Source organism: Trachinotus anak, unplaced genomic scaffold, assembly GCF_046630095.1.
Source record: "Trachinotus anak isolate AG129_WGS33_773 ecotype Australia unplaced genomic scaffold, CSIRO_AGI_Tana_v1 ptg000022l, whole genome shotgun sequence".
Classification (NCBI taxonomy): Eukaryota; Metazoa; Chordata; class Actinopteri; order Carangiformes; family Carangidae; genus Trachinotus; species Trachinotus anak.
This window is the reverse complement of record NW_027273873.1, coordinates 473,549-495,989: the sequence shown is the minus strand read 5'-3', so window position 1 is coordinate 495,989 and position 22,441 is coordinate 473,549. Positions and strand designations below refer to the sequence as shown.

Here is a 22,441-nt window from a genome sequence, read left to right as displayed (position 1 = left end):
AGTTACAGCTGTGGTCGGTGCAGAAAAATGAAAGGAAGACAAAGTTTTCTTTTTGCCTCCTATGTAGGTTTAATTTCTATAATTTTAATTTATTTGTGATGAATCTGAGGTTTGGACAAAACAAACATTGTGAAGGTTTGACTGGACTCTGGGTTTTTGTGACAGTATTTCTCTCTCAACTAGAAACGCTCATAGGCCGAGCGCTCTGAACAACTGAAAAAAGATGCAGAGAAAAATACTCTACATGGACACACACCCTAAACCTGTATGTTTGTCGTGTTGTTGTGTTGTTTCTGCAGACAAGAGGTACAAGTGTGAGTGTAAGGGGAAGGTGCGTAGAGCTGTTTCTCTGGGTTCTGCTCAGACAAAATGAGACATCTGAAGACGTCAGCTTGGATCCTACGAAGTTATGACTGATATGTTTTCTTACTGTTTATTGAAACGGACGAAACAACTGATTGATTAAAGGAGAAAATAATCACAGAGGTGTTTTACCTGCCGTGTTCTTCCTGAGATCATCAGACAGCTGATAGTTCTGAGTCCGCAGCTCCAGCAGCTGAGCCTGCGCACACACACACACTTCACATTATCACCTTACGTCTTTATCATGTTTAATTACGTTGCTTCCACTCTGCTCTTAAACCTGAATCACTGACTGCGAGGACTCCTGTAGCTCCTCATTCAGCCTTTGACTGAAGTGAAATGTGAACTTTATCTGGTGTGAACAGAGTCGAACACACAGCTCAGTGTGTTTCACTACACGTCAGAGAGAGAGAGAGTTTTAAAGCTGAGCTCATGATGTCTCTGTGTTTTTAACAGCGATAAAACACCATCATTTTTACATTACACAATTATTCAATAAATGTGGCGGCAAAATAAAACACTAAACAGACAGCTATATGAACACCTCTCACCAGTAATGTACTGTTCATCAGAAAAGAAGCAGCCTCTCTCAACACTGATCTTCCTGCTACAATAAAACCTGTAACTTCAGCCCAGCTGTCATGAGAGACGTGTCCCTAACGGAGGGGACTCTGGCTCTTTGAGCCTCTCTTCTTGTCTCTTTCCAAACAGCCAGAAGTCCCTTCTTCACTGAGCTTTGTTGTGTCTTCTCCACCTCAGCTCGCTGTACTACAGCCACACATGATGAATCTGTTCTCTCTCATTATAAGAACTCAGTGTAGAAAATCTTCAGGCAGCAGCTTCTTTTATTTATCTAGTGCTGAGCTCACATCACAACACACACACAGACCTGGTTTCCCCACATTGCTCCTGGTAATGCAAAGTGTGGAGAACAGTCCAATCAGTGATTTACCTTTCCACTGCGAGTTACCTGTGTGTGTGTGTGTGTGTGTGTGTGTGTGTGTGTGTGTGTGTGTGTGTGTTGGTACTGGTTTAATAACATGATAAATGTGTGAATACAGGCTGAGCGAGACTTAATGTGAAGGCATCAAGTTGAGATGTTTCCACCCGCTGCTTTACTCATTAAATATACAGAAATATATGATATTCAGTGACCGCAGAGCTGAATCACCCCTGAAATATTAAACCTTGACGGGGCTGGTTTGCTGCAGGACTGCTGGTTGGACCGCTGCCGTCGCCCAGGTGTGCCCCCCCCCGTGTGTAAACACCAACCGTGTCTGCGGTCAGGACGCGAACAGGTGTCGGTGTGGCTCCTCTGCTCCGTGTCCACACACCGAGCCCGCTGGTGAACGCACACCGCGGGGTGTTAGCCCGCCTCAAACCCCGTGACTCCCATCAGGGCGGCAGGCAGAGGCGTTAGCAGCAGGAGGCTAAATCCAGCCGCTTTCTCTGGATTCTTGTGCCCCTTCCGGAGCAGGAGGCTAAGCTAAGCTAAGCTAGCTCTGCCCGACAGCCGTGGACACCGAGCCAGCTGCAGTGGGCTGTCAATGAAAGCTGCTTCTTGTTCAGTTTATTGTCAATTAGATAAAATCCCAGCTCAGACCGACCGACATCTCCCTGACATGAAACCCGTGAACCCAGCACCCCGAGCTCCGTTACTACTCCCACCCTTCAACGACTAACGGTTAGCATCAGTGGGCTAACACCCCTGACAGGTGCTCCTCAGCACTGACAGCTACCTGTGTGTGAGCCCACACACCTGAAATAACCGCCGTCGTGTTTTTCTTACCTGCATCCGATGAAACTCCTCCTCTGACAGAGCCTGCGACATAGCCATGTTTACCTGGGCTGCTAGCTAGCAGGCTAAGCTAGCGGAGGAGACGGAGCGGCTAACGGAGAGCAGAGCAGCACAGAGGTGGAGACAGAGCAGAGCTCTCACTCTGACGCTGTTTCCGAGGACCGGGAATGAACTACACAGTGTTGACAGCCGGAGAGGACCGTGAGCCTTCAGGCTCCGCTGCCCCTCTGTGTCATGGATAGATAGGTAGTTTATTTAAGTAAAAATAAAAATACCATCATCTAAAATTCTGCAGCAGAGGCAGATTTTCCTCTTTGCCATAATTATGAATCTTAACAGGCAACATTACGGTGTTTGTTTGATGTCACCTGTCTGGTTTATGAAACATTTATTCAGCCTAATGAAGCCAAATGTGACTGAGTTCAAGTGACAAACTGTCTGTAGCCGTTTTATTTGATTCTTTGGGGACAGGTATGCATCAGGTTATATCAGGTCAGGTGTTACATAACCCTGCCAGGTAGGGTCAGGTCCAGAATTGAATTGGTATGCAACCAGTCCTCCAACCTGAACAACCCCACAGGTCGTGTTTTTTAAACCCTCTGATATGACCCATGGTTACTATAATAAACATGTAGACTGTGGACATCCAGTGCCTGCCTTCGTCACCATGGTTACTGTAATAACGGTCATGTCTTGGTTAGGTTTAGGAAAAGACAGTGAAGTACTACAGTAAGTACTTTGTGGACTCTGTCGCTCTATAAACTACGTCACCGCACTTTTCCCTTTGCTCCTGTCATCATCACTACGACCACTAGATGTCACCTAGCAACAGAACCTGACTCTGGGTCACAGTGAACTGCTGACAGACGACCTGTGACCTCGTTTGTTACCGCACAGTAAATAAATGTATTTCTAGACAAACCTTTGCGGCCTGGTCTTGGACAGTAGATCTTAAAGACGGGTCAGACCGGTGGAAACTATTCTCCACTATGTGCTGACAGTCTTAAAGCTTTTTGCAGGGAGAATATGAGGTTGTAAAATTCAAGTTTAAAAAGTGATTCTTAATGTTCTGCTTTGTCAAGATCTGTTAATACTTGCACATCTGTCTCTGTCACTGCCTGCAGACGCACACAGGTGACAGCGGCTGTCTGATGAAAGCTGTCCACAGTGTGGTTCATTCACACGTTTCGTCCTCTCAGGAAGGAAACCTCTCTGAGTCGCATTGGCACATTACAGTTCAGTAACGTAATCCAGTTGCCATCCTTAACTCTTTTTTTTTAAACTTTTTGTCGTGCCATTTAAAGTTTCTTCTTCTTCCTTGTTCTCCCCAGTGCAGAAAGGGCGAGAGAGGAACATAATTACCTACTGTTAAATTATTAACTAAGGGGTTAAATATAGAGAGAACTGAAACACACACAGACTGGAGTAAAGAGAGAACTGAGAGAGAGAGAGAGAGAGAGAGAGAGAGAGAGAGAGAGAGAGAGAGAGAGAGAGAGGTTAATTTCAATTTCAGTATTGGCTGGTCAGACTGCAGCCACAGCTCTGACAGAGAGGAGGTCGGCTCAGGTGCTGGATGTTTTCTGGTGTTTTCTGAAGTTTGGTATCTGCTGCGACATGGAGCTGCTGCCTTCTCTGCTGTCCACCCTGAGGACGTTGGATCCCAGCACTCTGGACCAGGAGTACAGCGTGAGTGTGAAATCCAGCTGTTGCTTTGCACCATCACCGTGAGGCTTTGCACCAAACCCTCACAGCACAGGTTTAAATTTAGCTTCAGGAGTTAGACCAACATTTAGGTTGTGGTTGAGATGGTTCATTTCAGGCTCAGGACTCGTGGTGACGGGGTTGCAGAGCCTTTCTGACAACAAATCAATAACATTTGACCATAGAAGCTTCTGTGTGTTGTAGCTTCTTACGTTTCATTACTTATCATCAGTGTTCATCTGTGTGTGTTTCTCTTCTTGTTTTCTGTCACTAACTAACCCAGTGTTTCTTTGTCAGTTTTTATCCACTACACACACACACACACAGTTGAGAAAAAGTTTCTTACTTTCCTGGAAAACCCTGCTGGTGTGTTTCTGTGGTTTGACCAGTGTTATAACTATTTATATGAGCTGCAGCTTTAATCAGACTTCAGGCTGCTTTGTGTCAAACATGCAAAGCTAAACAAAGTCTGTAAGAGTGGCCTGAATACCTCTTTTATTAGCACCACATGACTCAGACTGGTAACACTTTCTACTTTTTCAACAACAAACAACAAACAACAAAAATAGTCTCTAGACCGTAGATCAGTCATGTCACCGGTGATGCCTCTCACTGTGCACTTTAACCGAACACAATCACCAAACTCCTCAGGACGTGAAGAGGTTTTTAACTCTGTCTGCTGGATGTGTTCCCTCCTGTCTCAAACATGCAGCCATGCATCCTCTTCTCAAATCATCTTGACCCCACTGATGTAAATACTATTAGACCCATCTCCCAGTTACCATGTTTTTAGAGAAAGTTATTTATTTTGAATTGATTTCTGAAAAGCTTTGAATGCTGTGAGCAGTCGTAATGTACATTTTGATGCAGATGCTGCTGCTTTATATTTCACAGGCTCTCTCGCTCATCTTAATCCTGCCATCAGAAATCGGCAATATGCTTTTGATGGTTTTCAGCTTCTTCTTATTAATCATTAAGTTTGTTATCAGTGATGCCAAAACAAACCTCTCAGGGTTATTCAATTGAAAATGTTGAATGTTACTAATATTTGGGAAATAGCCTGGATACCAGAGTGTTGTTTTAAGACCCATGTGAAACACCAGACAACCAAGTGTACCTTGGTGTTTTTGTAGAGAAAGGAGTCAACCATTGCACAGCCCGTTTCTGTAATAATGTCAGCGCTTTACGGTGTATGATGTAGAGAGGGGTGCCTCTCGGCTTGAAAAAAAGATCTTGACCTCAATGAGACAACCTGTTTAAGTTAAACATTAACTAACCAACAAACAGCCAAACCAACAGTCCACCATCATATTTCTAACCAACTGCAAACATTGCTTTTTATACAAAACCCTCTGAAACTGTAACTGGCTTCGATGTGACGACAGGTCGAGTTATTTTGTACCAACTGGACGAAACAATGAGGTGAAGCGCTGTGAACACCGCCATCACACCCTCACACATCAAGACCAACTCATGTCATCAAACCATCACAGAGGAAGAAATAGCAGCAACAAACTAAAGCAGGAGACGTCAGAGTGGAGAAACTGTCACTCTCTTACATCACAGTGTTACAGTGTCACAGGGTGACAGCTTTTACAGGCACCGCAGCTCACACCCACGTGCACACACACTGACGGAATAACTGCTTCTTCTCTCATTTCCACTGACTTTACAGTGTTTGTATGTAGCTTAGCTTCACCAGGCATGAACTGCTAACAGAGACGTGAGGTCGTGACCTTAAAGGACCTGCACACCCAGTTCAAACCCACTCAGGGGATTTTTGTCAAACTGGCAAATCAGAGCCCTTCTTAGGTCGTTCCTCACCTGTCAGCTTAGTTGCACCTGCTTGGGCAAATTACACCTTTATGCTTTTTATAACTGAAACAACAACAAAGAAACAAACAAACCACATCTAGCGGCATCAGTAACAACCTTTACATCATCAATATAAAAATGGATCAATAGATAAATCCTTTACTAATTCCAACAGTTGGATGATCCAACAGTTTGAAGACCTCTGATCTGTGATTTATTAAATAAACAGATTTGAGATTTAGATTCAATTTTTTATTTTTTATTTTTATTAGTTCCAGAACAGAGCATGAAACTAATGTACTGCACAAAGAGTTTATAGCTGTTGTTAATCTCAACTCCCTTTACATGTACAATTCAACTAAAACAGTCAGTTTCAACTATCATAAAGTGACAAAACACTTCAGATATATAGGTAGAATAAAATACTAATATTGAAATTCATTGCTTGTGATCCTTAGTCTAAGAAGAGACAACGCAATTGAGTATTTTACAGTTTGCTAAAAACAGAAGACTGGGAGATAATTTACATCACGTAACTGTTTATGAGTGGATTATACATCATATAACATATATCAGATAGAATGAATCTTCTTTTTTAACCTAAAACCTGAACAGTGAAGTGCAGCGAAGCGTCCTGAGCAGCAGCCAATCAGGTGTCCTGTTTGGTCAAACTTATATAAGAGGAGGCTCTGAATAGACACATGTGGCTGAATACAGGTACACACACACACACACACACACACACAGACACACACACACACACACACACACACACATTCTTGTACTTCTATCTTTGTGAGGACACTCATTGACATAATGCATTCCCTAGCCCCTTAGACTAACCTTAACCATCACACCTGAGAGCCTAACCCTGACCCTGACCCTAACCTTAACCTAAACCTAATTCTAACCATAACTCTGAAACCAAGTCTTAACCCTCAACATGTGATTTGAAGGCATCTCAAAAAGTGAGGACCGGCCAAAATGTCCTCACTTTCCCAAAATGTCCTCACTCTGTTAGTAAAATACTTTTTTTGGTCCTTACTATGTAGCAAGTACAAGTACACACACACACACACACACACACACACACACACACACACACACACACACACAGAAAGCTATAGTAAGAGGACAGTTACTATCTCTTACATCAAGACTCAACAGAAACTATGACCGGTTCTGTGTTTTTTAACGGGTTATGTTCAGTTGTGTTGCTGCTGGGCTGAGGACAGATCTACACACACAGATATCTATATTCGTTTTTAAAACTTCTGACTCGACACTATGATTCACAGTAACTGTCTCTGAGCCTTTTTAATGATTCCAGATTTGTGAAGTGAGAAGGTGATTTAGTGTCTGTCCTCTGCCTGCCACAGCTGACAAACTCTCCTCCTCAGTGTTATATTAAATCATACGTTCATCTCCTCTGCTCGCCTGCTGTACTGAGGTCTGTTCTCTGTGAGCGCACACACTGTCTCATATTACATAATTATCATTTCCTGTTTCTCACAAACGGTCACGTTTCAGGCCATGAAACAAACTCAGGTGTTTGTTTAATGTCAGCAACACAACAGGTGCTTTGTTTTAAAGTTTCATCTCCATGCCGCTGTCATGGAGGTGATCAATAATAAATGTATGGGTTTGGTTCATGTGTGTGTGTTTTTTAAGGTGGGTCTGCAGGTTAGCTGTTTAGTTAGTTAGTCAATAATCCTGCTTCCTCATTCTCTCCCAGGTTGGTTCATTATTAACTCAACAGAGCAGCTTCCTTGTTGTTGTTGTTCCTGAAATGACTCATCCAGTAAAAGTGTCTGAAACAGAGCTGAGATCCTGCCGAGCCTCTGACTCACTTCAGGTTTCAGTAAAAGCTGTGATGTGTCTGCTTCCTCTGAGCCACAGCTCCAGTCTTTATCATTAAAACACATCAGTGACTGAAACGAGGTCGCAGGTCGTCTGTCAGCAGGTCACTATGACCCTTAGTCAGGTTCTGTTGGTAGGTGACATCTAGTGGTCGTAGTGATGATGACAGGAGCAAAGGGAAAAGTGCGGTGAGGTAGTTTATCGAGCGACAAAGTCCACGTCAGGAGGAGGTTGGGGTGGATGGATGAATATGACCCAGGAGAGCGGTGTTCGATTCCCATGTGACAGGAGCAGCTTATGTTGTTTCTATTATCCATGACCACTCGTTGTTATTATTGTAACCATGACAACAAAGATCGTCTAATGTTGAGTACGTTCTTATTTTAACCCAAATCACCATCTTTACCTGTACCTAACCAAGTCATGACAGTTATTATAGAAACCAAGGCGACGAAGGTAGATTTGCTGCTCTCAGTACATGTCTACATGTTTATTATTGTAACCATGACAACCAAGGTCCAGTACACCTGCCACTGTAGGGGCACTATTTCAGGAAACACTGCTGAGTCAAATCAGAGTTGAAAAAAAACGACCTGTGTGGTTGGTCATTAGAGCACCAAATATGGATTGATCCGCCACTGAAAATAGTCCCCGGCAAAGTAACTGTTCTCTCCTGTTTGTTTGATAAAAGCTTCATTGAGCAGCTGTTTGAGGTAATTACTGACACTTTTGTATTAATGAAATTATATATTTGTGTTGTGTTATATAGAGGAGCGTTCATGCAGAGTTCCCATCATGCTCAGCAAAATGAGTGTGTTCTACTGTTGACTCGTGATGACAGAGGAGGGCCGCACTCAGTGACAACAAGTCACAGTCATGTCATAGTCAGGTAGTATAGACGTGTCCTAAATAACAAACACACAGGTGAAATATAGCAGATTTCAGGTAAACACTCAGAGAAACCGAATCCTGCAAGGTTGGATGGAGGGTCCAGGTGGGCGGGGCTTTGGGGCGTTATTGAGAGCAGTGACTGCTTTATTGTGACATCACAAAGTTCCAGAAGTCCTGACGGCTGGTTTTAAGGCTCAGTGTCTGAATACAGGCTGTGTGCATTTCTCTGTGGACTGAGGCTTTGATACTTTCACAGTATTAATATAGAACCTAGACCTGCTTTATAATCACAAACACATGGACATCTACCTTTAGACTGTGTGGAGCTTTAAGTTAACTGACACTGAATCTGGCCAGGAAATCAATGACATAACAAGGAGGTTGACAGTAGTTCAACACAAAAACATACCAATGAATAAATAACTAAATAAATGAAGGGAGACATAAAGAAGATGAAGCCGTTGCTCAGGGACACTGTGAGTGTGTGGTGCTTCGACCACAGAGTCTGACAGATGAGCTGCTTCTAATAACAAACAGCTCAAACAGGAAGCAGGACAATCGAGTCATCACACACTCACACACTGTGGTTTACACAGTGTGTGAGTCTGTGTGTAAACACATGCAGACAAAGACAGTGTGAACTGTGTGAAATTGAGGATGTGACTTTTGGTGTTTCTGAAGTAAAAGCAGCCTGTGGAGCTCAGAGGAGCTGGGCCTCTGTTCACATCAGTCTGGTTCCTGGTCAGACTAGTTCAGGTGTGATGCAGATTCACATCCACAGGAAGCTGCTCTGCTGTGGATAAAAATAGACAGTCAGTGGGCAGCCAGGGTCCTGTCATGGAGGTCACGATTCACATGAAGCATCAGAGACATGTGAAGAGCGTTTTCAACAACACGTTTGAACATGTTCTGCACCAGCCTGCTGTGAAGCGGGGGTGTGATGTTGTAAAGACTTTGTTTCAGAACATCTTGTGTCTCCAGCAGACGCATCACTGTGACCTGCTGCATGCAGCCAGAGCAGCTGCAGCTCCTGATGCTCTTCAGGCGTCAAACGTCCACATTCTGGTTAATAATGTGTCCATCAAGCTCGTTATTCAGCTGTTCATCTCATCTCAACTGTCACATGTGGGGAAAACAGGAGGGAACTGACCAAAAAAAGTAGGAATTCTCCTGTAGCTGCTCATTGAGCTCGTTTAGATCATTGGTTACAAATCTTAGAAACCTCAACACTGAATCTGTCCACAGATGCTTTTTGTGAGTTACAGTGTCCTGATTGGCTGATCACTGGACTGATCCTCACAGCAATGGTTACCTCTCTCACTCTCACTGTATTAAAGTGAACATCTGATGTATACATTTGTGTATATACACGTCTTCATGCAGACTTTCCTTTTTCTCTTCTTGATGAAATCATCTGTTTGCACCACATCTTAAATCTCTGTCTTATAGATTGTTTATCTGGGACCAGCTGACTCTGCAGGTCAGTAACGACTCAATCAGTCAGATGTAATGAGTCAAACCCAGTTTATATAGATCAGGGCTGAATCCTCTATAGATGTGTTGTATGGACGTTTCAGGCAGTGTGCAAACCAGAGGTGCACCATTAGGAGAGGCAAACCAAGCAAATGTTTGAGGCCCCCACAGGGAAAAGAGGCCCCCAATGGCCCCTCATACTGGTACATTTTGCAATGACAAATAAACCACCTTAACCCTCCCATAAAGACACGAGCTGTAGGTAGAATCTACCCATCGCTTGCATCTGAGGTGTTTAGGGAACATCTGTAAATGGTAGCATCCATCATTGTTTTTTTTTTTACTCTAAATGGGGCTGTGTTTATGGTCTGTCTGTTGCTGGATAGACATGGTGCAGGTTTGCCCCCTGTATTGTAACAGCACAACAACACTCGCCCTTAAACTTCCATAATGCTTTAAAGAGACCTGCAGCTCATTGATAATGTTCATCTTCACTAAGAGCTCTGTGCTCTGTTCTCCTGTCGTCCACTCATCCTCACTTCTTGCATCTTTTCAGGAGAATGTTAACTATGGATTGAATATATTTTTTAAAAATGTCCCTGACTCATGTCTGAAGGGTTTTCCCATGAAGCACAAACAACCTTTATCATTACTACCCAGAGGAAGGGCCCCGGCTACTTAGTCAGTTCCACTACACACCTGATTGTGATGTTTTCATCATATCCTACAATATATACACTAAGCTCTTTGTGTGTGTGTGTGTGTGTGTGTGTGTGAAACAGGTGGTGCGTTCACAGACCTTGCTGTTGAAGAGAGATCTGGGTTTGACCACTGAGTCCGGCGCACTGAAGGAAAACATCAAGAAGAACAGATACAAAGACATCCTGCCATGTGGGAGCCCACCTCCTTCCCTGCATCCTTGTTTCCTTCCCTCATTCTTTCCTTCTGTCTCCTTTGTGTCCTTCCTGTCTCGACCTTCACTTTCTTAAACCTGATTTCCAGAAACACATATCATCTAATATTCAGGACAGTACAGTGCATCTTACATTGAATGAAGACAAAGAGTTTTTTCCTCATCACTGAATGTGTGAGGAGGGATCTTTTCACACCGTGTGTGTGTGTGTGTGTGTGTGTGTGTGTGTGTGTGTGTGTGTGTGTGTGTGTGTGTGTGTGTGTGTGTGTAGATGACCAGTCTCGGGTGGTGTTGTCTCTGCTGACCTCAGACTCTGACTCTGATTACATCAACGCCAGCTTTATCAAGGTATCGACTGCTCCTTTTCTTTCTTCTTCATCTCATGAAGAACAACAATTTTGAAAAAAATGATTATCCTGGCAAATACAAAAAAAAATCACTTCAGGGCTTCTGTACTTTCTGGTGTTACATGCTCAGCTAAACAATAGAAAAAAAAACTCTGACCCAACAAAACCATCACAGATTTGCTCTGTGCTGCTACTGTGGTTGTGATGCTGGTGTTTCTCCTGCAGGGGGCGTCAGCAGACAACAGATACATCGCCTGTCAGGGTCCCCTCAGCTCCACTGTGACTGACTTCTGGAGGATGGTCTGGCAGCACGACGTCAAGGTCACACACACACACACACACACACACACACACACACACACACTGGTGTCCAGTTCATGTCCAGGAATTAGACTGGCTCATAAATACACACAAAACAATGTAGAGTCTAGAATTAGTTTTATCAGTAAGACGTCATCATCATCATCATCATCATCATCATCATCATCATCATCATCATCGTCATCATCATCATCATCATCGTCATCGTCATCGTCATCATCATTGTCATCAGATGAATTAAGCAATTTCCCCTCAGGAGGCTCTGACTAAAGTCTGACCTGTGTGTTTGTGTGTTTCAGGTGATAGTCATGGCCTGCAGAGAGATAGAGATGGGAAAGGTAAACACTAAACTAAACTAAACTAAAATGTTGTTGTTTACTATTAATCAATTTATTTTTCCAGGAAAAGAAAAAGTTAATCAAATGTTAATTTAATAGGAAAACTGTGACTTGTCTGAGACATTATAATTCTAAATGATTCAATTAAAAATTAATTCTTATGAAATAACTCGTCATTTTGATTTAACCATGAGGATATTTTAATATAATATTTTTACAATATATATTTTTTTCCCGGTATAAGGGGACATCCACACTCTCCCCTCACTGGAGACAGAAATATTTTTTTACATCTCTCTTCAGTCTTGTTTTCAACTGTTAACGCTCAGTGTGTATGTGTGTGTGTGTGTGTGGTTATTATCTTTATTAACATGAAGTGTGGTGACATTTTGTCCTCTGCAGAAGAAGTGTGAGTGTTACTGGGCTCCGGTTCATCAGTCTGCTGCATTTGGACCGTTCACCGTCCACAGTGTAAGAACATACAGACGTCATATTTCTTATATTCCTGTACTTTTATTAGAAAATCATAATAAAATGAAAAAAAAATTTAAAAAGAAAAAATTCAGAGAAATTCAGTTTTCTTGATTTCACATTTTTCTGCAAACAAAGACATGTCTACGCTTCATAACACACTCAAACTGAAAATAAGATGAAACATTTTTTCCTTCAAAACTAAAATAGTTTGTGTTGTTTCTGTGTGTTTCCAGCAGGGGGAGACACGTCCCAATGAAGACACGGTGGTTAGAAATCTGACTGTCACATACCAGCAGGCAAGAGCTCCACATCATATTATATTATATTATATTATATTATATTATATTATATTATATTATATTATATTATATTATATTATATTATATTATATTATATTATATTATATTATATTATATTATATTATATTATATTATATTATATTATATTATATTATATTATATTATATTATATTATATTATATTGGTATGGTGTAAAGACCGGTGGGTTGCAGAAGAAAATCAGTTGGGTTTTGTTGTTGTTGTTGTTTTGCAGCTTCTAAACTTTCGTACTTGTGACCTTGTATTCATGATTGTACATCTGCATTTAAAGAGCTCTGACCTTTGCTCTTCATCCACTGGTGATGGAACATAACTAAGTACATTTACTCAACTACTGTGATCTTTACTACACTTCGAGGGTACTTGTATTTCCTGTTAGTTTATACTTAAGTTCACTGCAGTTAGAAATATAGTACTTTTTACTGCACTATATTTATCTCACAGTTTTAGTAAATCCAGCAGTGAGTCAGTCCCCACAGACTCCCATGTTCAAATGTCCAACTTTACAGCAGAAAGAAACATGTTTACAGCCTGGTACAGAAACTGTTCTGGTCTGTTTTTAGAGGTGAGTGACGTTGTAGTATTAGTTTATTTACATGTTAGCACTAATTAGCGCTCACCACACCTGGCTTGTTAACAAGCTAATTTCCCAGGTAATGAATTAGCCGCGGGTTAGCCTCTGAGCAAAACACCCAGCTGTGCTAACGATGCTAACGGGAGCGTCAGCATCACTGTTATTGAACCAGCATGTAACAGAGGCCCAGCTCCACACAGGCTCCACCTCTTTGTCTGTTCCTGGATCAGCCGGGAGTCAGGCTCCACGTCAAGTGACGTCACGGAGGCTACGTCCATCTTTATTTACAATCTGTGGATGTAACTGCAGCATATGGTCAGGGACAAACCTGTTTGTGCGTGACCATGAAATGTCAGTTTCCCACAGACTCTACAGGTAGAAAAGTGTGTTTCTCCTGCAGCTGATTCATTCATTAGTTGATGGGCAGCAAGCTATTCATTTTGACGATTGTTTACGAATTTATATCATTTTCATAGAGAAAAATAGCAGAAATTCACAGTTTCCAGCTTCAAAATGAGGATATTTGCTGTTGTTTTTTCTTCTGTGCTTGTAAACTGAATATTTTTGGACAGAGGGTCAGAGACGTCACATTCACCCGGAACACTGTGTATTCTGCTCATTTTCTGAAGCAATATGGACCAAAGTATGAGAGAGAAGTCATCGACAGAGAGGCTGATCATGAAAATTATAGTTCCTTCTGCAGCATGTTGGGGTGTTTCTTTGGTTATTGTGGAAAACCCAATGCTTAAAGAATAAACCCCTCTTCCTCCTCCTCCTCCTCCTCCTCTTCCTCCTCCTCCTCCAGGACAGCCGTTCAGTGATTCAGTATCAGTTCCTGTCGTGGCCGGATCACGACGTGCCCTACGAGGCTGCAGGAGTTCTGGACCTGCTGGAGAGAGCCAGAAGCAGCCAGACAACACACACTTCGCCTCTGCTGATACACTGCAGGTACACACACACACACACACACACACACAGAGAAACACACTCCACTCGCCTCTAAACGGCTGCTAATTCCACATCATTACTGAAACTTGTTTTTGCCAGCGGTACAGATCGCAGGTCAGATGGTCATTAACATGCAACAGGCCGTATCACACATATGGCCGCTTATCACACACAGACACACACACATACACACACACACACGCGCACACATACGCCCCCAGCCAGAAAGCAGGAGGCTGTGAATATGCAGCAGGTAACACCAGCTAACGATGGCACAGTTAACATGCAGGCTGCATCTGTTCATGTGTGTGTGTGTGTGTGTGTGTGTGTGTGTGTGTGTGTGTGTTACAGTGCAGGCTGTGGGAGGACAGGAGTCATCTGTGCTCTTGACTACATCCATGACCTGCTGGTTTCCAAGGTAACACATGATAACACAACACAACACCTCGGTGCTGAGGCAGAGAAACACTTCAGTCGGTTCTAGTTCTGCACTGATAGTAGAAGTTAAAGTTAAAGCAGGAGTCAGAACGGTGACATTGAATTTTGGTATTGAAAATAAAACCTGAACCGAAAAAGGAAATAATGGCTTTAAACCACTTGTTTTGGAAAAAGTTGTATTGGCACAGAAACACAAAGCACAAAAAAACTACAGTCTTATTATCTTATTTTATTTATTTATTTTTGCATTATGACTTTTACTGGACGCTATTTAACTGCTGTACTGCACATTCAGTTATTGATCTACAGCGAACAAAGGGTTAAATTCTCTTAGGAAAAATGATTGAAGACTTATTGATCATGTCTCAGTGTATCAGTGTGTGTCTGTGTTGTGTGTGCAGCAGATCACAACAGACTTCAGCATCATGGAGATCGTCCTGGAGCTGAGGAGACAGAGACCCTCTGCAGTCCAAACCAAAGTAGGTCGTTTAACAGCCGGTGGGGGGGGGGGGGGGGTTGTCAACAGATATGGTGCATTTTTTTCTCCTAAATCTCTACATAATACACAAACACACACACACACAAACACACACGCACACACATGCACACACATAAAACGACCACAAAGACACAAAATGACCACATGATGTCTGTTGTAAGTCTGTTGTGGTTATGTTGGTTTATTACACAGGCCAGTGTGTGTTACAATTAACATTTGAGTGGGTCATTGAGGTTACGTGTGTGTGTGTGTGTGTGTGTGTGTGTGTGTGTGTGTGTGTGTGTGTGTGTGTGTGTGTGTAACCTTGCTGCACTACATGAAGCAGCCTGCTGTTAAATAAGATCTGACTCCTCCTCATGAACTGAACCAGGTCACTTTACGTGCTGTTACACAACTTCACACAAAAATGACACAATCATCTGGACACACATCCTTCCTCAAAGTTAAAACAATCACCTCCTGACACAGTCTCGGGACAAACCAGCTTCCCTGAGAGAAATAAAAAAACTCCAGAGTGTGACCGTCATCTCTTTGCTTCCTCCTCTGCAGGATCAGTATCAGTTCATCTTCACGGCCGTGGCCTGTATGTTCGAACGGCTCCTGCAGACCAGCAGTCGTCAGCTCTACTGCAACCTGCCTGAGGTAAAACACAAGTCAGGACCAGAATCACTATGAAGCTGTAATACACAACAGGTGTTGGAGTCAGTGGGGGAGGAAGTAGACGGAGCGCAGCTGCAGTAAGAGGAAGTGATCAGTAACCCTGACTTCCTGTATGAAAAACTACTGCTGCAGACAGTTTGGCAGCAGAGTGCTGAGCACAGACAGAGAGCAGTGTCTGCTGATGAGCATGTACCAGGAAAAAATCTACTGATGGACGACGCCTGCTGAGAGGTAGGTCCACTCCAACACTCACCTACAGCCAGACAAACATCAGGTTCACCTGCAGACCCACTCTCAGAGAGGGACCACAACAAACCTCCTCCCACATTCTGTTCATTCTCACTGAGTCCTGTAATTTTCTTATTCATGTCTCTGATTCAGTGGTGAATTAAAGCGAGAACAACAAGCTGCTTTTCACTCCCATATTACTTAATGAAAAGGGATACTGAAACACATTTGTTCTCTGTTCTGCTCACTTCTCCTTTGCTTCAACTCCAAAAATATAATTCAGTCATTACAGTGTCACTATTGTGTGAAATGGAAACATTTTATTCATGTTTTTAAAGGTGCAAACTGATATAACAATGATTTATAAAGGGTTTATAACTGTAATTAATGATTTTAATTAAATTATCAGATTTAATTAACTAATGAATGATACATTATTTACTACTTCTTTATAGATCAGTCCTAAGAAATTAATAGGAGCCACTTCAGGTTGTGGAAAATGCACCTCATGCTTTTATCTCTTTAAAGGAGCCATAAATAAGTTAATAGTTGTTTACTGAGCAGACCTCCCGAGAGCCTCAGTCATCGCTGCTTTTACAAGACGAGGTTATAACACGTCCTCTGAGCAGCTGCTTCTTCAGACTGGACGCTTCAGTCAGAAAGAAGCAAGACAGTCTGACCGGATCAGGGCTAGCTCGTTAGCATGCTAATCTCAGTGGAAGAAAATCGGTGATAGAAGTAGAAGCAAAACAAGAGGGTTGATTTCCACCCCTGGAGACAGCTGTTGATGAACTTGAAACGTTTATTCTAGACTGAGAAGTAAACAGTTGTGAATGCTAATGTTAAGCTAAAGTTGGCTATGTAGCAATAGCTAAACTTACATATAGCTCCTTTAATTCAGGGGGAGATTGTAATGGACTGTTTGACCACTTCAAGCTAAATCCAGTTAAAAACTTATTATTAACACAAGTTAATAAAAAGTCAAAAGTCGTTGTTATTAATGATTAATAAAACCATTAGTTTCATCTCATAAACTTTTCATTTATTTCTATTGCTCTTCCTGAACCATTGTTACAAAGTGCTTTATATAAAACAAGGAAGACGGCAGTGACAGACTCAACTTTAACTCTGGTTTTACCATCATAACGGCCAAAATATAAAGACACCAATGAAAACCAGGGGGAAAGTAGAATTATCCAGTAAGGGCATGAATGTATTTACATTCATATCAAGACTTCCCACCAGTATATAACTATTATTCTAATAATATCATTATCAGTTTTATATATATATATATATATATATATATATATATATAAAAAAATATATATATATATATATATATATATAACTGGATGAGCAGCCGAAAACAGGTGGATGGATCAGTGAATATATTTATTCATGGTCCACGTGTAGAACATGAGTCTGTAACAGTGGAAATAAAATCACATTTAATTTGAACTTCTGCTTCCTGTTTGTTCACAGCTGCAGAAACAAGACAAGAAAACCACAACAGCACCTGCTTCCTCCACCAACAGGTACGTCCACCCACCCATCCATCCCTCCATCCATCCCTCCACCCATCCATCCACCCCTCTCTCTTCCTCCCTCTCTCTCTCAGACAGGATGTCTCACCCTAAAGTGTTAAACTAACACCCTCCTTGCCCATTCCTCCATCCCTCCATTCCCATATGTTACCATGTTACCATGGCGAACGAGTAGAGTGGAGGCAGAGGAGAGGAAGAGGAGGAGAAGGAGCGGAAAAGAGGGTTTATAAAAGAGGAGAAATGATAGAAAAGAGGAGGAAATGCAAAAGTTAAAAAAAGCAGGAGAGGAAACAAGTGAATATGGAAATTTAGGAGGTGATGGATTAATAATAATGTGTGGGAAGAAGAAAATAGAAGAGGTAGATAACAGGAGGAGAATATTTAGAAGGTGAGAAGAGGAGGAAGTAAAAAAAGAAGAACATAAATAAAGGGTGAGAGAAAAAGAGGAGGTGAGAAATGAGAGAGGACAGACAAAAAAATGAGAAAAGGGAGAGAGGAGAGGAGGAAACAAGAAAGGAGAGGAGAGGAAACAAGAGAGGAGAGGAGGAAATAAGAAAGGAGAGGAGAGGAAACAAGAGAGGAGAGGAGGAAATAAGAAACAAAAGTGTGGTAGTGATGATTCGATAGATAAAAAACAAATCAGATTCCAATCAGTTACCAGTCAGCCAATCTGGTTAGGCCACAGTGGTTACAGCCAGTGTAACCATGACAACTGCAGTCACATGGCCGGAGCAGGAAGTTGAGCTGAGGTGACTTCCTGCTGAGATGTAAATGTGCAGCAGCAGCAGTTGTGATCTCAAAATATCTTACTGTTTAGATCTACACATATTGTACAGTACAGTTCACAGGAAATTATGTAATGGTACAAAAACCAGGTGTTTTATCAGTGAGTACAGTTTCTACAGTATCTTGGTCCGCCCTGTGGACCAGTGACATCATCACCATGGGAGACAGGAGGTCACGAAACAGAGAGATTTACCCTTTAACAACCAGACTGGAGCTGTTTGTTCAGAGTTAAACTGACTCTTAAACTCTGGATGTTCGTTCACTGAAATCCTCCTGCTACATGTCGGCTTTCATGTAAACAGGTGTTAACAGCTGTGTCACATCTGGTCAGGTTGGAAGGATGAGTCTCATTTTTCCATCAGAATGTTTCTGTGAACCGACCAGGTTACTACTGAACACACATTACATATCTTGTGCTGAGGCTGTACCAAATTAGACCAGATTAACCTGAACCCTAAACCACAGAGACCAGAACCTGGTCTCTGGATGTGAACCTGGTCTCTGGTCTGACAGACCTCCGTTCACTTGAACCACCTCCTGGTGTCTCTGCTGTTAATAAATTAAAAACTGCGTTGTCTCAGTTCATGATCCTGTCAGATGATGTTTCCTATAAAACTGTGTGAGTTTAGTTCAGAGACAGAGTTTCAGAGACAGAGTTGACTCCAGGTTAAAGTGACTACAACCACCACAACAACCTGGGCCGTTTCTAGCTGATGGTCAGTTTATCATTAAATTCCATGAACTTTGACCATGGTAACTGCTGCACTATAATAAACTGTGGTGAAGTCTTTAACACAGCAGCAGCTTTTGACGCAGCAGCTTCCTCTAAAACCAGGCGAGCGTGTGGTCAGCAGCAGAAGAAGAGTGAAACTGTGATGGCGAGCAGCCGGCGCCCTCTGGTGGCCCAGACAAACACACTGTGAGACGTCTGCCTCTCTGCTGCTGCACCGTCTTTTTCTCAGTTAAAACTGGGACATTTCCTGGGACAGGCCACTGAAACAGGGACTGTCCCTGGAAAACGGGGATGTCTGATCTCCCTACTCTAGTTAATGTTCGGTAGCATCAGCGTGATAGCTAGCTAGCTGGGATGTGTTGGAGCGATGATTTAGCTCCGGTTAGCAGCTAACATTTATTCATATCTCTCTCCCTCTCTGTCTGCATACAGATCATCAAAGTTGATTGACATGAACGATACGTATGCTGTGGTCAACAAGCCCAAACATCCCCACCCACCTCCAACAAACCCCGCCCACTCTGTTGTAGCTCCACCCAGAACCAGCAGGTAAAGAACCACCTTAAGTTCCTCTTCAAGTTGATTCTCTCAGTTTTAGGAGGCAGAAAATGTGGAGACTCATATTTTTGTATTGTTTATGTAATTAAAAGACTCGTTTTCTAAAGCTGAACTCACCGAACGAGAGAGAGAGTAGTTTCTGTATCGGTCTCTTGATATGTTTTTATTGCCTTGTACAGATTCTCTGTATATAGAAGCTCAGTTCTGCCAGAAAAAGAACATGTAGATTAAATGTTAGAAATAAAAAACTGGAAATACTTGGGGTAATTTAAGCTACTAGACATAATTTTGACACATTACTTGTTAAAATTATGACTTTTTAATTAAAAACTGTGAAGATAAGTCAAAACTTTGATTTACTGCATAAAAGTTCTGATTCATGAGTTAATAACGTAAAAATCTTTGCGTCCCATAATTTGACTCTGAACGTAATATTTTTATGAAAAAGTGACTTGAATTTTTTTTAGGAATTGAACTATTATTATTTAATACCTCATAAAAAGCAGGTCAAAAAGTCATGTTTTGACGTGTGTCACTGGTGAGTTTTATATCATCTCTTAATTTTGATTCACCCTGAGTTTTTATTTTTTTTGTTCCCACACCCTCTGAATATTTGACCGTCCTTTTTAAACCCAGTATCACAGTGAACTCTGTCCTCCTGCTCCTAGGACCCTGCCCTCCTCCCATCACTATGACAACGACCCCGCAGGAGCATCAGCTGCTCCGCTCTACAGCACCGTCCGACCCCGAGCGAAACCACAAAGCCTGCAGCTCTCTACCACGCCCATCTATGACATAGCAACGTCAGCCAATCACAGGCCAGGGGAGGGACTACAGTCACCACACAGCAACGGAGATTATCAACTGGTGCCAGGTATGTGTGTGTGTGTGTGTGTGTGTGTGTGTGTGTGTGTTTGTGTGTGTATGTGTGTGTGTGTGTCTGTGTGTGTGTGTGTGTGTATGTGTGTGTGTGTCTGTGTGTGTGTGTGTGTGTGTGTGTGTGTGTGTGTGTGTGTGTGTGTTTGGTTATATATATTTGGTTATAAATAACCTGCGTCTGTAGGATGGAGGTTTGGAGGAAGAAGAAACGAAGGAAAGAAAAATAAACATGTCGATGAGTGAATGAAGTGACTCTTGTCTCTTCCAGCTGAACGACTTTCACGCACAGATGATGATTATGAAGAATTCTCCTCTTCAGTCACAGACACATCCAGCTTCTGCTCACCTGGTGGCATCGGTCAGTACACCTGTACAGTCTGTCCTCACCTGTCCTCACCTGTCCTCACCTGTGAAGTCTGTCCTCACCTGTCCTCACCTGTCCTCACCTGTAGAGTCTGTCCTCACCTGTCCTCACCTGTACAGTCTGTCCTCACCTGTCCTCACCTGTACAGTCTGTCCTCACCTGTACAGTCTGTCCTCACCTGTCCTCACCTGTCCTCACCTGTACAGTCTGTCCTCACCTGTACAGTCTGTCCTCACCTGTCCTCACCTGTACAGTCTGTCCTCACCTGTAGAGTCTGTCCTCACCTGTCCTCACCTGTACAGTCTGTCCTCACCTGTCCTCACCTGTCCTCACCTGTACAGTCTGTCCTCACCTGTCCTCACCTGTCCTCACCTGTACAGTCTGTCCTCACCTGTACAGTCTGTCCTCACCTGTCCTCACCTGTCCTCACCTGTACAGTCTGTCCTCACCTGTACAGTCTGTCCTCACCTGTCCTCACCTGTACAGTCTGTCCTCACCTGTCCTCACCTGTCCTCACCTGGCCCTTGGTTGTAACAGTTGTATCATTACTTGTTGAATTGAGCTGAAGCACAATACTTACATTTAACAGTGTGATCAACACAATGCATCTTGGGATATGTCGGGCCATGAAGGATCCACCTGAAGGTCACATGTCTCGGCTGCATTTGAAGGAGCCTGTGAAATGGGACAGTGTAGTTGTACTGTGGCCCCTGAAGGATGTGGCCCCTGAGTTGGGACACATCTATCGTCGACGGGAGAAATGAATGGGCCCTCCCAATTTGCAGCTCTGTTGTGATTTAAACTGTGATTGGTGCAGGGAAGTGCGTGACATCATCAGCATATCACACCTACTGTTTGAAAGACTTAAGGCTCAATAATATAAAAGGTCCTGAGAAACCAAACACCTGAGCTCCTCCTTAAACAAACGAGGTGACTGAAGAGAGGGAAGTTTACCAACGTCCTGCTGTGTCTGTATTTTTATCCTTTGAACGTGAACACACACAAACAGCGTCGAGAAACTACCGTCAGCTAAACGCAGCGGAGCACAGGAAGGACCGGTCGCTACAGAGATGTCCTGACAGAGCTAGGCTAGCAGTTTCCCTCTGCTTTCAGTCTTTGTGCTAAGCTAGGCTAACCACCTCCACACAGAGAAGAAGAGGTTGGACTGCTCCTTTAACTCTGTGTTTAACTGTGTGTCACTGTGGTGTCTGGGTTGTGTATTTAAATGTGTTTGTGTTATTTTTCAGGGTTTAACTGTCGTATTCAGAAGCCCAGAGGACCCAGAGACCCTCCTGCTGAGTGGAGCCGGCTGGAGAGATGAACGGCTTCAGCTGGACTCCACTGGTTTACAGCAGACTGTTAGACTCTATCAGCGCATTAACGTTAACTGACCTGAAGTGACCTGGACTGTGACACTTGTTGTGTGTGTTTGTACTTTAAAAATCGTTGTTAAAGTTTGATTCTCAGTGCATGTGTGTGAATTTTTCAAATCCATTTATGAACTTTTCCATCATATTTAACCCTGTAACAACCATCAGACCAGGAACAGTGTTTATTTAATTTATATATGTAAGTTTATTAAAACATCATACCTA

At 42.6% G+C, this 22,441-nt stretch overlaps 2 protein-coding genes across 6 annotated transcripts in view; one reads left to right on the top strand and one right to left on the bottom strand.

Moving 5' to 3' along the window:
- gripap1 (GRIP1 associated protein 1) overlaps positions 1–2,342 on the bottom strand; it is a 35,738-nt gene extending 33,396 nt beyond the window's left edge. For 2 of the 4 annotated variants that reach the window (XM_071458709.1, XM_071458710.1), the window contains exons 1-2: positions 2,153–2,340; positions 496–562 (exon numbers count right to left, since the gene is read on the bottom strand). In XM_071458709.1, the coding sequence (XP_071314810.1) occupies positions 496–562; positions 2,153–2,200 (115 nt within the window). In that variant the 5' untranslated portion in view covers positions 2,201–2,340. Of the gene's footprint in view, positions 1–495; positions 563–2,152 lie in introns of all 4 variants that reach the window. The other 2 variants (XM_071458707.1, XM_071458711.1) reach the window with 2 other exon arrangements.
- A 1,263-nt stretch (positions 2,343–3,605) lies between these two features.
- On the top strand, positions 3,606–22,441 carry ptpn18 (protein tyrosine phosphatase non-receptor type 18). Of its 2 annotated transcripts, none has more exons than XM_071458713.1 (16): positions 3,606–3,847; positions 10,684–10,792; positions 11,086–11,162; positions 11,387–11,482; positions 11,782–11,820; positions 12,223–12,291; positions 12,528–12,590; positions 14,012–14,154; positions 14,506–14,572; positions 14,997–15,071; positions 15,641–15,733; positions 17,465–17,517; positions 19,478–19,594; positions 20,272–20,477; positions 20,751–20,840; positions 22,094–22,441. In XM_071458713.1, exons 1-16 carry the CDS (start codon positions 3,776–3,778, stop codon positions 22,165–22,167), a joined length of 1,443 nt encoding a protein of 480 aa, XP_071314814.1. In that variant the 5' UTR covers positions 3,606–3,775; the 3' UTR covers positions 22,168–22,441. The 2 variants fall into 2 exon arrangements, with proteins under 2 accessions (XP_071314814.1, XP_071314813.1); XM_071458712.1 differs by having other exon boundaries at positions 3,607–3,847; positions 14,994–15,071.

Bases quoted from the DNA above. Each gene is read 5' to 3' on its own strand.
- ptpn18 (XM_071458712.1), top strand. From the start codon at position 3,776: ATGGAGCTGCTGCCTTCTCTGCTGTCCACCCTGAGGACGTTGGATCCC. The intron at 3,848-10,683 runs GTGAGTGTGAAA...TGTGTGAAACAG, and splicing joins CTCTGGACCAGGAGTACAGC to GTGGTGCGTTCACAGACCTT. The intron at 17,518-19,477 runs GTACGTCCACCC...GTCTGCATACAG, and splicing joins CCTGCTTCCTCCACCAACAG to ATCATCAAAGTTGATTGACA.